At 42.0% G+C, this 13,069-nt stretch overlaps 1 protein-coding gene across 1 annotated transcript; it reads right to left on the bottom strand.

Moving 5' to 3' along the window:
- Nucleotides 1–60: 60 nt before the first annotated feature.
- LOC121752406 (protein PLASTID MOVEMENT IMPAIRED 1-RELATED 1-like) lies at nucleotides 61–4,187 on the bottom strand. Its single transcript, XM_042147467.1, has 3 exons — nucleotides 4,105–4,187; nucleotides 1,541–3,800; nucleotides 61–1,432 (listed from the first exon to the last, which is right to left on the bottom strand). The coding sequence occupies exons 2-3, from the start codon at nucleotides 3,784–3,786 to the stop codon at nucleotides 271–273; spliced, it is 3,408 nt and encodes a 1,135-aa protein (XP_042003401.1). The 5' UTR covers nucleotides 3,787–3,800; nucleotides 4,105–4,187; the 3' UTR covers nucleotides 61–270.
- Nucleotides 4,188–13,069: the final 8,882 nt, after the last annotated feature.

The following is a 13,069-nucleotide window of genomic DNA, read 5'->3' on the forward strand; positions in this document are numbered from 1 at the left end:
TGTTATGGTGTAAAGGGCCTTTACAGCAGTGCTAATCAATGTGTTACACTAAGTCAGGAATTTAGAAATGAGACGTTTAAGCCCGTCTCCATTTGGCAATTTCATGTATTGACAGGATAATTTTTACACTGCCTTGTTCATAATAAATCAAACAAGTTAAATGCAAACTTGGATAAACTAACCACACTACCACATTAGTAACACGCTAAGGGTACAGTTTAGCTCTAATCTATCTAAACATGTGAAAGAAACTGCACCTTTATCTGAATGCTAGCGCAATCTTATAGTCTCGTTGGGAAGTATAACATTAGGATTGCGAATATGTGGATTGAGTGCAGCAAGGTCCTTCCACTTTGCTCCTGTTCCATGGACACGAGAAGAGATGCTCCATAGTGTATCTCCAGGCTGCACTGTTGTAGTAGATGAGGAAGAAGCAGGACTTGAATTCTTTACAACAGCCTTTGACTTCATTAGTGGATGCTTGTTCTTCTTCCCCATTCCGTTTCCAAGCAACCAACGGGACCCAGACTGTTGTTGATTTTGGGAACCCCATAACTTCTTTTTACCCTGTTCCATTTTCAAACCTGCAACATGCACCTCGTTGATTTTATACTGAGGAATCAGCTCTTCTTCACAATTTATGCTTTCTGTTGGCGTTCCAGTAATGTTCTCATTTGTCGCAGTCCTCGACTCCTTTTCCTCTTCACTAGAGTTCCTTGCTAGAGGAACTGTTCTATAGATTTTAGGCCTCGGTGGGACAAACACTCTCTCCACTTGTATAAGAGCGAGCATTGGATTTCCCACAGGCTCATAGTTCCGCAAAGGATCACGCAGCTGTACCATCAGGGCAACAGTGAAACTATTGCCCAACAAACCATACTTCCTACCTCTGCCTCGTCTCTTCTCCCCCTTAGATTTTCCACGAAACAAATCCAAAGAAGTAGCATGATGAGCTGCTAGCAATCTAGAGGTCCGCTCGCTGACAAGATCATCATCATCAATTTCACCAGAATCAAGTTTCATCCATTCATCAAGTGTAAGAGAAAGACTCATCAATCCGTCAACATTGTCACATTTGTCTTTAATATCCAGCAATTGCAATCCACCAGCCCCATCAAGTCCTATGGTTCCACTGATATCGACGCCCTTGCCCTTCAGGGCTGAAAGTTTGCCAAAAGATTGTGTGCTAATATTTGAAGGCGCATCCTCATCTGTCATACCGGATTGTACTCTCAAGCCCTCAATAGAAAGAGCTTCAATCTTATCCATTGCAGATGGAGCGAGATCCTCTAAAGACACGTACTCTGTATCAGCACCCAGCAATGTAGAACCACACTTGCCTAACCCTTGGCCAGAGGATGTTCCTTCACCCCTCTTTTCCCCATTACATATATTTTGCATAATTTCAAATTCATCATGAGATAAACCTTGCCTGTAACAGGAATGCATGTATCAACTAAACTATAAGGGAATCAAAACTTCTTAGGAAAAATGAAATCACAAAAATGGCATATACTAATGCACATGCAGTAATACAGACCTCTTCGTACTGGGTGCAGCTTCCCATGCTATTTGTTGAATTGTCTTGCCAGTTATATCTTCCAAAGGCATTAATTTGTTTGCTTGCATGGATAGCTTCTCAATTCCCATAACAGCCAGACCCTGAAGTATGTCCATTACGCCAGATCCCATTTCTGCAGGGACAACCACTGGACTAGATGCCTGCATTATTAAGCTCCCTCCACCTTTTGCATTCCTGAAAAGGGCGGGATTCATTGAGCGCAAAAACCCTCCATTTTTAGTTTGCAGAATGGGACCCAAACCTTCTGAAACAAGCTGCTGATCAAGATCCTTTGGAGGTAAGCCAACTGGGTTGCAAAACCCATCAGATTTACTAGATGGAGAATGTTGAAATGCCTTCTCATTCATGCCCCAGTCACGCATCAAAGCTTCAGTTTCCAAATCCTCCAACCTTGAGGCTCTTCTACTGGATACATTGGACTCCATCTGAGATGTCTCCCGGAAACCTTCCAGTATTGATGACTGATAGAAGTCATTAGACATAGCTTCCCAGGCAGACCCTTTTGGAACATTGCTGACACTTTCTATTGGATCATCCTCAATATCAAAGTTGAGGATACCTCCATTGGCAAGAGCATCCCTCTCAAATTCCCTTAGAAGGCGTTCCCTTGGAGAGTCAGGCTCACTTGTAGAGCTGAAACCAAATGGACTGGACTCTACATTCAGCATTTTTAAGAAATCATTGGCTACTGAGTCAGTAATATCATCCATGTTAGGTGGTTTCTCCTTCGAGAAACTGTCCTCAAATGGAGTTTCATTTTCATCCTCCTGAGACTCTAGTTCCTCATTCATTAAATTTGAGGCGTAACTCAGTGCCATCTCCAGTTCTTTCATTAGTGATTCTTTGGAGAGCACAGCATTCTCTTTCTTTACAGAACTGCATGTTCTTATTGACTTCTCGTGCTTTCGGTAAACAGCGTCATTGGCGGAAGGATGAAGGATATCCTCCTTATTGAGGGTTACCTCCACAACGCCATCAGTTTCCGTAACCTCTCCAGAAGCTAGAGCAACCTTACAAGGATCCTCTTCTGATCTCATGCGCTCCCTAGTGAACTCCTCTATCCCCTTCTCTGTGACAGTAAACTCACCAGTTTCCCGCTCAGTTTCAGTATTTTTCTCATCAGCATCAGGAGGTTTAAATGAATTTACATTATAGGAGTCAAGATGTGAAGGAAATGGATCTGTGTCTAACTTATTTTCAACTGAAGCATTTGGCATCTCTTCATCCAGTTTCTGATAAAGTTCATTTACTGATTGATACAGTTCTGAAGTTGGCATCGGCAAGATTTCATGAAGCTCCTTTATATCTTCTTCAGACTGCTTTAAGGTATCCAGAGTAGCAGGAAGACTCCCCACTCTACAAAGGATTAGATCATCCTTGAGATGAGACTGATCCACAAAAGATTCTGTCATCGCCCTATTCTCTCGTCGGTTCAGGATGCCAGGAGTATTGTTTTTGCTTGAAGGTTCCCTACTCTTTCCTACTACAATGTAGCCAAAACTGACATTCATTGTTGCACCTCCTGCTTTACCTGATAGCCTGAAACTAGTCGCCCACTTCCCTGAGCTCTTTTCATCTTCCAGTTCCTCTAATGTTAGAGGTAGCAATCTTGTCAAATCTATATGATGCTTCCCCAAATCAAGCTCAGGGGCATTGTAAACAGAAGCATACAACAAGTAATTTTTTGCCTCATACTTGGCCAAATTCTTAGTAGTGCCCTTGGAAACATTTACAGAACAAGAATGAATAAGCTCCTCCTCAAAATTAGCTACCCCTTCATGAACTATATTCGGGGATGTCATCAGCTCACCATCCTGCCTCTTCCAATGCACAACGAGACAAACATCATCAAATAGGCTTGGTAGACCCTGAATCGAATGGACTAGGAGTGAGAAATGACAACTGAACCTTCGGTTTCGGCCAGAGGTCCATGCCTTTAGACCTCTCCAACTCCAAATTGAAGGCTTCTTTTCTTTCTCAACTGAATCTCTCTTATCCGCCTTAGCTTTCTCCGCCTTGATTTTATGCTCGGGCATAGGCGATTCTCTAACAGCCTCGGATCTATAAGCATCCGACGAGCTAGAAAGCCTATGCTGTTGTCTATCCGCAAACAGGGCTTTGCTAATGAGTTCAAGGTCATTTGCGAATCTCCCATTTTGTGAAACCTCATCAATTTTCTTTCTGCCATCGGCTTTCGACAACATTGTCTCCTCACAATCTGAAATTAAGAAGGCAATTTTGAATATTATGAATCCAGGATTGCATCCGCAATACAATCCATCGAAAAAATAGGATAAAACATGAGAAAAATTCAAAATTCCCTAATTCAGATCGAAAAATGTATGTTGAGTAAGGAAAAATATTAATGAAGTCGAGCGCATGAATTAATTCATAGGTTTCATTTCATCGCCAACGGATAAACGCATAAGTTACGAAAAGCATATCCCTCAACTTATTCCGCTTTTGACTACGAAAAATGGTGAAGAGCGAAAGCAAATAAGAAGAGAATTGAGGAATCTTACCTCTCCAGCTGAAGAAATTTGGGAGCTCTCTCTCTCTCTCTCTCTCTATTTTGGCGTGAGCATGCTCGATTCAAAGTTGAAATTATACGACAGCTTAGTGATTTTTCAAATTAAATAAATATAAATGTTATTTATTGAATAATCCAGCTATAAAATCATTATGATTAACGATTGGTGCTTCGTAGGTAGGTAATAGTATGAATTTAGTATTCATTTTCTGTCATACTATCACTACTAATTAGCATTATAGTATTAAGTATTAGTATGTGTTAGAATAGTATCGAGAAACACAATCAAGAATCAATGAACAAGAATGATGAACACACTTTGGGAAAAATTTGGAAAGCTTTCTTGAGAAAAATCTAAAATGGATGTTATCTGTTACAAACTGAAAACATCTCTCTCTCGTTCTTATGTATGAGAACCGAATAAGAGAGCTTAACAACTAACAAACTAGAAAGCTGAAACAAACACAAAAAACTGTTACAAATCCAACGGCTAGTTGAATCTACGGTTGACAATCAATCTTGCAGATGGCGCGCTTGATCGGACGGCTCCTGAAGCTCGGGAGCTGTGACCTTCTTCTCGGCAGCTCGGGACTCTTCTCGGCAGTTACGAGCTCGGGACTCTTCTCGGCAGTTACGAGCTCGGGACTCTTCTCGGCAGTTACGAGCTCGGGACTCTTCTCGGCAGCTCGGGACTTTACTATTTTCCTCACACTCAGCAACTAATAATCATTATTCACAATCTCCACCTTGAATATTATTTGCTGAGTGATCAACTTCTTTTACACATCCCAACCAACTTCAAACACAACTCAAACTTCTCCCTCGGTAAGGTTTTGGTGAGCATGTCGGCTGGATTTTCCAAGGTGTCTACCTTAAACACCTTCACCCTTCCCTTCTCTATCTCTTCACGAATGAAATGCAGACGCACATCTATGTGCTTGCTCCTCTCATGAAACACATTGTTCTTAGCTAAGCTGATGGCACTTTGGTTGTCACAACCAATGGCTACTGCCTTCTGACTAACACCAAAATCTGCAGCTATCCCCTTCAACCAAAATGACTCTTTCACAGCTGCTACCAAGGCCATATATTCGGCCTCTGTGGTGGACAATGCAACCACACTTTGCAAGCTGGATTTCCAGCTCACTGCACTTCCATATAGGGTGAAAATGTAACCTGACTGGGACTTTCTACTGTCAATATTCCCAGCATAATCACTATCACAATAACCCACCAACGCATCCCCTTTTACCTCCTTATTTCCCTTGAACAGGATCCCAAGGTTTCCTGCTCCATTCAAGTACTTTAATATCCACTTCAAGGCTGACCAATGCTCCTTGCCATGGTCACTCATGAACCTGCTGGTTACACTGATGGCTTGAGCCACATCTGGCCTCGAGCTGATCATTGCATACATGATACTCCCCACAATATTGGCATAAGGGACTTTCTGCATCTCAGCTCTCTCTTCCTCAGTTTGTGGCTTCTGCTCAACAGACAATCTGAAGTGTTGGGCCAGAGGAGTTGCTGTAGGTTTTGTGTCTTGCATCTTGAACTTTCTGACCAATCTCGAAATGTAATCAGACTGGTTCAACCAAATCTCCTTCTTGGATCTATTTCTAACAATGTTCATGCCCAAGATCCTTCTAGCATTCCCAAGATCTTTCATATCAAATGCTGACTTCAGATCCTCTTTGATCTCTTGAATCACCTTCTTGCTTGAACCAGCAACTAGCATATCATCCACGTACAAGAGCAAATAAGCCACCACCAGACCCCCTTTCTTCTTGATATAAACGCATTCATCATATTTCGATCTAGTGAAGCCATTTGCCAAGATATGATTATCAAACTTGATATGCCATTGCCTACTAGCTTGCTTGAGGCCATATATACTCTTTTTCAATAGACAAACTTTGTTTTCCTCCCCAGCTTTGGCAAAGCCCTCTGGCTGTTGCATAAAGATTGTTTCCACCAAATCTCCATGCAAAAAAGCCGTTTTCACATCGAGCTGCTCCAGCTCCCAGTCCAGCCTTGCAACCACTGCCAAGAGAGTTCTTATGGATGTGTGCTTCACCACAGGAGAGAAGACCTCACTATAATCAACTCCATACTCTTGTGTGAAGCCCCTTGCTACAAGTCTAGCCTTGTATCTGATTTTCACATTATCAGCCGACTCCAATTTCTTTTTGAATATCCACTTGCAGCTCACAATCCTTCTTCCTTCAACTTTGTCTACCAATATCCATGTCCCATTTTTCAGCAAGGAGTCTATCTCCTCAACCATGGCTTTCATCCACTCACTTCTTTCTTTGCATTCCATGGCAGCTTTATATGTGGCTGGTTCCCCAAACTCCACCTCCTCAGCTACACATAATGCAAAGTAAAGCATCTCTGAGTCAGCATATCTGGCTGGCATTTTGACATTCTTTCTCCTGACTCTATCTCGAGCTAACTGATATTGACTGAGATCCTCAGTCTCTGCATCTGACCCTTCTTGTGGCTGATCAATATTTCCATCATTTGCTCCACCTGGAACCACCTCTTCAGACTCCACTTCAGGCTCCACCTCAGGCTGTATTCCAGATCTCATAGCTTCATCAGATACTGCAGCAGCCTTTGCAGAACCTTGTGACTTATTGAAGGGCATCACAAACTCATTGAAGACTACATCTCGGCTCACAATGATCTTGTGATTTCCAGGTTCAATGCTCCAAAGCCTGTATCCCTTTACACCAGGTTGGTATCCCAGAAGCACACATTTCACTGCCCTTGCATCCAGCTTACTTTGCTTGAGGTGTGCATAGGCTTGGCAGCCAAATATCTTGAGATCTGAGTAGTTTCCATATGTCCCATACCATTTAAAGTCTGGAGTGTCACTCTCAATGGCTGAAGAGGGACATTTATTCAATAATTTCACAGCAGTTGCAGCAACTTCAGCCCAAAATTTCTTCTCCATTCCTGAACTGAGCAACATACACCTTACTCTCTCTAATATGGTGCGGTTTGCCCTTTCTGCCACCCCATTTTGTTGGGGGTTTAGTGGAACGGTTTTGTGGCGTCTGATCCCTCTATCCTGGCAGAATCTATCAAATTCTTTTGACAAAAATTCGAGTCCATTGTCTGTCCTCAGACAGCCCAGAGATCTGCCTTTCTCTCTTTCAACCATAATGCACCAATCTCTAAACTTAGTAAAGGCCTCAGATTTTTCCTTCAAGATATATAGCCATATTTTTCTGGAATAATCATCTATTATGGTCATATAATACCTCCCTCCTCCAACTGAATTCACAGGGGAGGGTCCCCACAAATCACTATGTGCATAATCAAGAGGTGCTTGTGATAGATGTTTACCTTTTGGATAAGGGAGCTTCTTTGACTTGCCAAGAATACACTCTTCACATGGCTCACCATTCTTGCTTTCCAGCCCATGAATAACTCCCTTTTTAATCAACTCCTTAATGCTCCCAGCTGCTGGATGCCCGAGTCTCATGTGCCAAGTTTTCACAGATTCTGGCACAATGTTGTTCAGTTGACTGCCCCTGATCCTGACTGCAGCTCCACACAAGTAATAGAGGCTTCCCTTCCTCTCTCCATGCATAATCACAGTGGCCCCCTTCTTGATTTTCATCACTCCATCCGAGGACTCAAAAGTGCACCCCTTCTTCTCAAGCATCCCTAGTGATATAAGGTTTCTCTTCACTGTGGGGATCAGCCTAACATCGCTCAAGATTTTCTCAGAGCCATTATCCAGCCTGAGTTTTACATTCCCTATAGCTTCAACATGACATACTTGATTGTTCCCAAGTATAACTGTCCCAGTTGACTCTCTCAAATCAGAGAAAAATTCCACACATGGACATATGTGGAAGCTGCACCCGGAGTCAAGAATCCATGAACTCCCATCCTCATATGCCATAATATTCAATACCTCAGGGGACTCCTCAGCTTCTTCCACAAAATCAGTGGTGTTCTTCCCCTTTCCAGATTCAGCAGCTTGTTTCTTTTTCCAAGCGAAGCAATCCTTCTTTAGGTGACCCGGCTTCTTGCACCAAAAACAAGCTCGAGTCTCCTTTTGATCAATTGAGGGTGCCTTGCTATTCTCACCAATTTTCTTGAACATCTTCTTGGCTTTGAACTTTCTGACATTGAGGCTCTCTGGAACAACTTCAGCCTCCTTGCATCCCTTCTTGTGCAGTTCTTTGGCCCTCAGAGCATTTTGAACTTCTTGGAAAGTAACCGTGCCTTCCCTTCCAAAGAGTATGGCATCTCTCAATTGATCATAGGACTTTGGCAAGGCATTTAATAATAGTATGGCCTTGTCTTCATCACCAATGGAAACATCAATGTTTTCCAAATCATCCACTGCCTTATCAAAGTCTTCCAGCTGCTCTAGTATTCCCTTTTCCTGCGAAAACCGGTATGAATATAGCCTCTGCTTCATGAAGAGGCGATTTGCGAGGGACTTTGTCATGTATAGATCCTCAAGTTTCTCAAGAACCCCAGCGGCGGTTGTCTCTTTTGCAACTTCCCGCAACACCTTGTCGCCCAAGCACAGCACCACCGTGCTGTGTGCCTTTGCAAAAACCTCTGCGCGCTTGGCCTTGGCCTTTTCATCGAGCACTTGGCCTTCACCTTCCTTGCTCGCCGGCGCCAGAGCCTCAGACAAACCCTGCTGGATCAACATCGCCTTCATCTTCATTCTCCAAAGGCTGAAGTCGTTTTTCCCGGTAAATCTTTCTGCTTCGAATCTTGAAGCCATCATCAACACCGATTCAATCTGATTTTGATCGATACTCTTGCCGGATAGTTCCCACAGACGGCGCCACTTGTTAGAATAGTATCGAGAAACACAATCAAGAATCAATGAACAAGAATGATGAACACACTTTGGGAAAAATTTGGAAAGCTTTCTTGAGAAAAATCTAAAATGGATGTTATCTGTTACAAACTGAAAACATCTCTCTCTCGTTCTTATGTATGAGAACCGAATAAGAGAGCTTAACAACTAACAAACTAGAAAGCTGAAACAAACACAAAAAACTGTTACAAATCCAACGGCTAGTTGAATCTACGGTTGACAATCAATCTTGCAGATGGCGCGCTTGATCGGACGGCTCCTGAAGCTCGGGAGCTGTGACCTTCTTCTCGGCAGCTCGGGACTCTTCTCGGCAGTTACGAGCTCGGGACTCTTCTCGGCAGTTACGAGCTCGGGACTCTTCTCGGCAGTTACGAGCTCGGGACTCTTCTCGGCAGCTCGGGACTTTACTATTTTCCTCACACTCAGCAACTAATAATCATTATTCACAGTATGAAATTCGAACAAAGAAAAATGTTTCGATATAAATCAAGTTTGAAATACTATTGTACAAACTATCAAGAATTAGGCAGTAAGAATTAAAGCGCATATTTTTATCGCGTGGATAAGTGGCAATAATTTACGTAGGTAGGAATTGACTGTCTGCTTTGGATGACCAAGCTATTCTATTAGTGGTAGCTTAATAATAATGTCCACACATATATTAATTTCTAAACAATCATTGCTTCATTAGAGCATCATTAAGAGCATCTGTAACCCTTGGGGCCGGGCCGCAAATTGCGAGTCCCGGCCCGAGATGCCCGTTGGAGGAGACGGATTTCCGGCCCAAGCCGGTCCCGAGGTCCGGCCTGGCCGGCGTTAGACGTGCACAGGCCGCAAATCGCGAGTCTCGGCCCGGCTTTGCATGCTCTTCGGGCCGGGCCGCAAGTCCCCAAATTTTTTTTCGATTTTGTGTCTATAAATACGGAACTATTGTGCACCATTCTTACGTACATTACCCATTTCAATCCTCTAGTATTCCCATATTTTCAGCTTCAATGGATTGGTTTAACAGCGATGAACGTTAGATGAACGAGTTCGTCAACGCCAACAATTGGTACGTGCCTGCATCACCCCCATCGCAACCTACGCCTAGTCCGGGAGTTGGCAGTAACATCAACATAACATCGTCAGTTAGCACTGATGAGTACGAGATCAGTGATATGGAGCCCGCTGAAGGGCGGGGCAAGGGCAAGGTTGCGGATGATGAGGGGCCGAAGAAGTATACTCCGCAAGAGACATTGTGGCTGGCCAAGAACTACGTCGACGTCGCCGAGGATCCTATCATCGGCAACCAGCGGCAAGGTGTTCTGGGAGCGGATTGCTGAGAAGTACAACGCTGAGCGTCCTAAAGGGACGTTCGAGCATAGCTACGTGAAGCTGAGCAAGCATTGGGGTCGGGTCCAGAAGGAGATGAGCAAGTGGAATGGCAAGTGGACTAACGTCGTCCGGATGTGACCGAGCGGGCACAGCGAGATGGACCTCGAGGAGAAGGCCAAAGAGGAGTTCTTCGCTGATGGGAAGAAGCACTTCAAGTACTTCGACGTTTGGAAGATTGTCGAGAAGAGCCCGAAGTACACCGGTGGTGCCGAGCCGATGGCAAGTGGGGCACTGAAGAGAACCAAAGTTTCCGCCGTCGAAAACTACTCTTCGAGCGAAGGAGGTCCGACGATCGACCTCAACGTGACAAACGACGACGTCTTCCTCTCATCCCCTAGCGCTCAAAGTCGTCCGATGGGAACAAAGACGGAAAGAGGAAAGCGAAGGGGAAGGCAACTGCGAGCTACTCCGCTATGTCGCCACCGCCGGCCAATCAGTCTCTGGACAAGATCGCCGACTCTATGTCGGAGATGAGTATTACCTGGCGGATGAGCCAGCTGACGGAGTTGACATCGGGGGATACCTCGACAATGTCGGAGTTCAATCTCGAATTGCACAATGAGATGATCGCATATCTTCGCGCCCAAATGAAGAAGTAGTTTTTCTAGGATTTGTAATTTCTTTTTCTAGGACTTTTAATTTTTTTTCTAGGATTTGTATTTTTTTCTAGGATTTGTAATTTCTTTTTTCGAATGAACAATTTATTTTCCCAGTTTGAATTGTTAAAAGTATTGCATTTACAAGTGAAATAAGTTAAAGTTGTGAATAGTGTCATTTATTAGTTGCGGCCCGAGTTGTGACCTGCAGGGTTAGAGCAGTTGGGGCCTGGGACTCAAATTTGGGGGAATGATGATGTGGAGGGGACTTGAGACCTGAAACCGGGCCGGGATTTATGATGCTCTTACTATTCCTTAGCTGGGATCTAGGTTTAAATATACACAAATTATGCAACGCATGTCATGCTTTTGAATAACAGCAATATAAAAGTAGGAAAGTACTCTCTCCGTCAGCCATTAGGAGTCTTATTTCATAGCGGCATGAGTTTTAAGAAATGTTAAGAGATATGGGTGGAAAAAAGTTAGTGGAATAGGAGTCTCACCTACCGGGTAGTGATAAAATGTAAACTCATATATTGTACAAACTCAAAACTATGATCTGGACCGTTAAAAAATATCAACAGATGACAAAATAGTAGCAATAGAAAATTTCAACACAATATCAACACAGAATCAACCGTTGACACTGTGTTGACATTTTCTGTTGCTATTATTTTGTCATCTATTGATATTTTTTAACGATCCAGATCATAGTTTAGAGTTTGTACAATATATGCAGTTTGCATTTGATCACATTCCCTCACATATATAGATATATATATATATATAGGATTGTGTGTGTATATATATATATATATATATATATATATATATATAGGGTTTTGATCCATGCAAAACCATTCTTAATACAAAAATGCAGAACCAAGCATACAAAAGTCATTTTTAGGTCATTGTAAGCTTATTTTTACGTCATTATAGTAAGGATGACATGAAATGATCTTAACATGAACTCAAACCCAAAGTTTATAATATGACCTAAAACTGCTTTACAATGACCCTCCGTATTTTTGTTTAATTATTGACCATTGGATTGTCAAATCTCATGGTCAGGATTTGGTCTGGATTTTGTATTGAGATCAAGTTTTGTATTGATCATTTTCATATATATATATATATATATATATAGGTAAGTGATCAAGATATAACTAATCTTAAGTGTATAACTAGAGAATAAATTTCAGCCACACATCTTAATGGAACAAATATTATTTATTTTAATAATACAAAATAGGTCAAGGGTATTTTTGGAAATTACATTATTATATTTAAATCAGTTACGCGGGCGAAGGAGGCGAGGAACAAACTTTTACTTCAACTTTTGACTCACATGTTCTTACGACTTGACTTCTCTTCTCCCCCAAATTCAACACTTCTTCTTAACTTTCTCTCTCATCATTCAACAAATTGTTTTAACAATCCATAGATTATATAGATTCCTGTTTCCAATAGATTGATTCTTCCTACCGGTCTTCTCATTCTTCACATTTACCCTTATTAGATATTTCATCTTTCTCGTTCATTGAGGGCTTTGGATTTCCCTGGAGCATCAATGTTTTTTCTTCGGACTCTTCTCTTGCTAGGTTTCGATTTTGTGGCAAATGATTTTGCACAACAGCTTCGACACAATTCCTCGTTGCTTCAGATTGTACAAATAATTTCCCTAAATTTCACTCTTAGCATGATTTTACTCCGCTTTTGTTTACAAAACACATCACTCTTAGCATGATTTTACTTTACTATTGTGTACAAAACACATCACTCTTAGCATGATTTTACTTCACTCTTGTGTACAAAACACATTACTTTTAGCATGATTTTACTTCACTCTTGTTTACAAAACACATCACTCTTAGTATGATTTTACTTCACTCTTGTGTACAAAACACATTACTCTTAGCATGATTTTACTTCACTCTTGTTTACAAAACACATCACTCTTAGCATGATTTTACTTCACTCTTGTGTACAAAACACATCACTCTTAGCATGATTTTACTTCACTCTTGTTTACAAAACACATCACTCTTAGCATGATTTTACTTCACTCTTGTTTACAAAAAACATCACTCTTAGCATGATTTTACTTCACTCTTATTTACAAA

This window comes from Salvia splendens, chromosome 10 (genome assembly GCF_004379255.2).
Source record: "Salvia splendens isolate huo1 chromosome 10, SspV2, whole genome shotgun sequence".
In the NCBI taxonomy this organism is placed as follows: domain Eukaryota; kingdom Viridiplantae; phylum Streptophyta; class Magnoliopsida; order Lamiales; family Lamiaceae; genus Salvia; species Salvia splendens.

Bases quoted from the DNA above. Each gene is read 5' to 3' on its own strand.
- LOC121752406 (XM_042147467.1), bottom strand. From the start codon at position 3,786: ATGTTGTCGAAAGCCGATGGCAGAAAGAAAATTGATGAGGTTTCACAA. The intron at 1,433-1,540 runs GTCTGTATTACT...TTCCTGTTACAG, and splicing joins GCTGCACCCAGTACGAAGAG to GCAAGGTTTATCTCATGATG.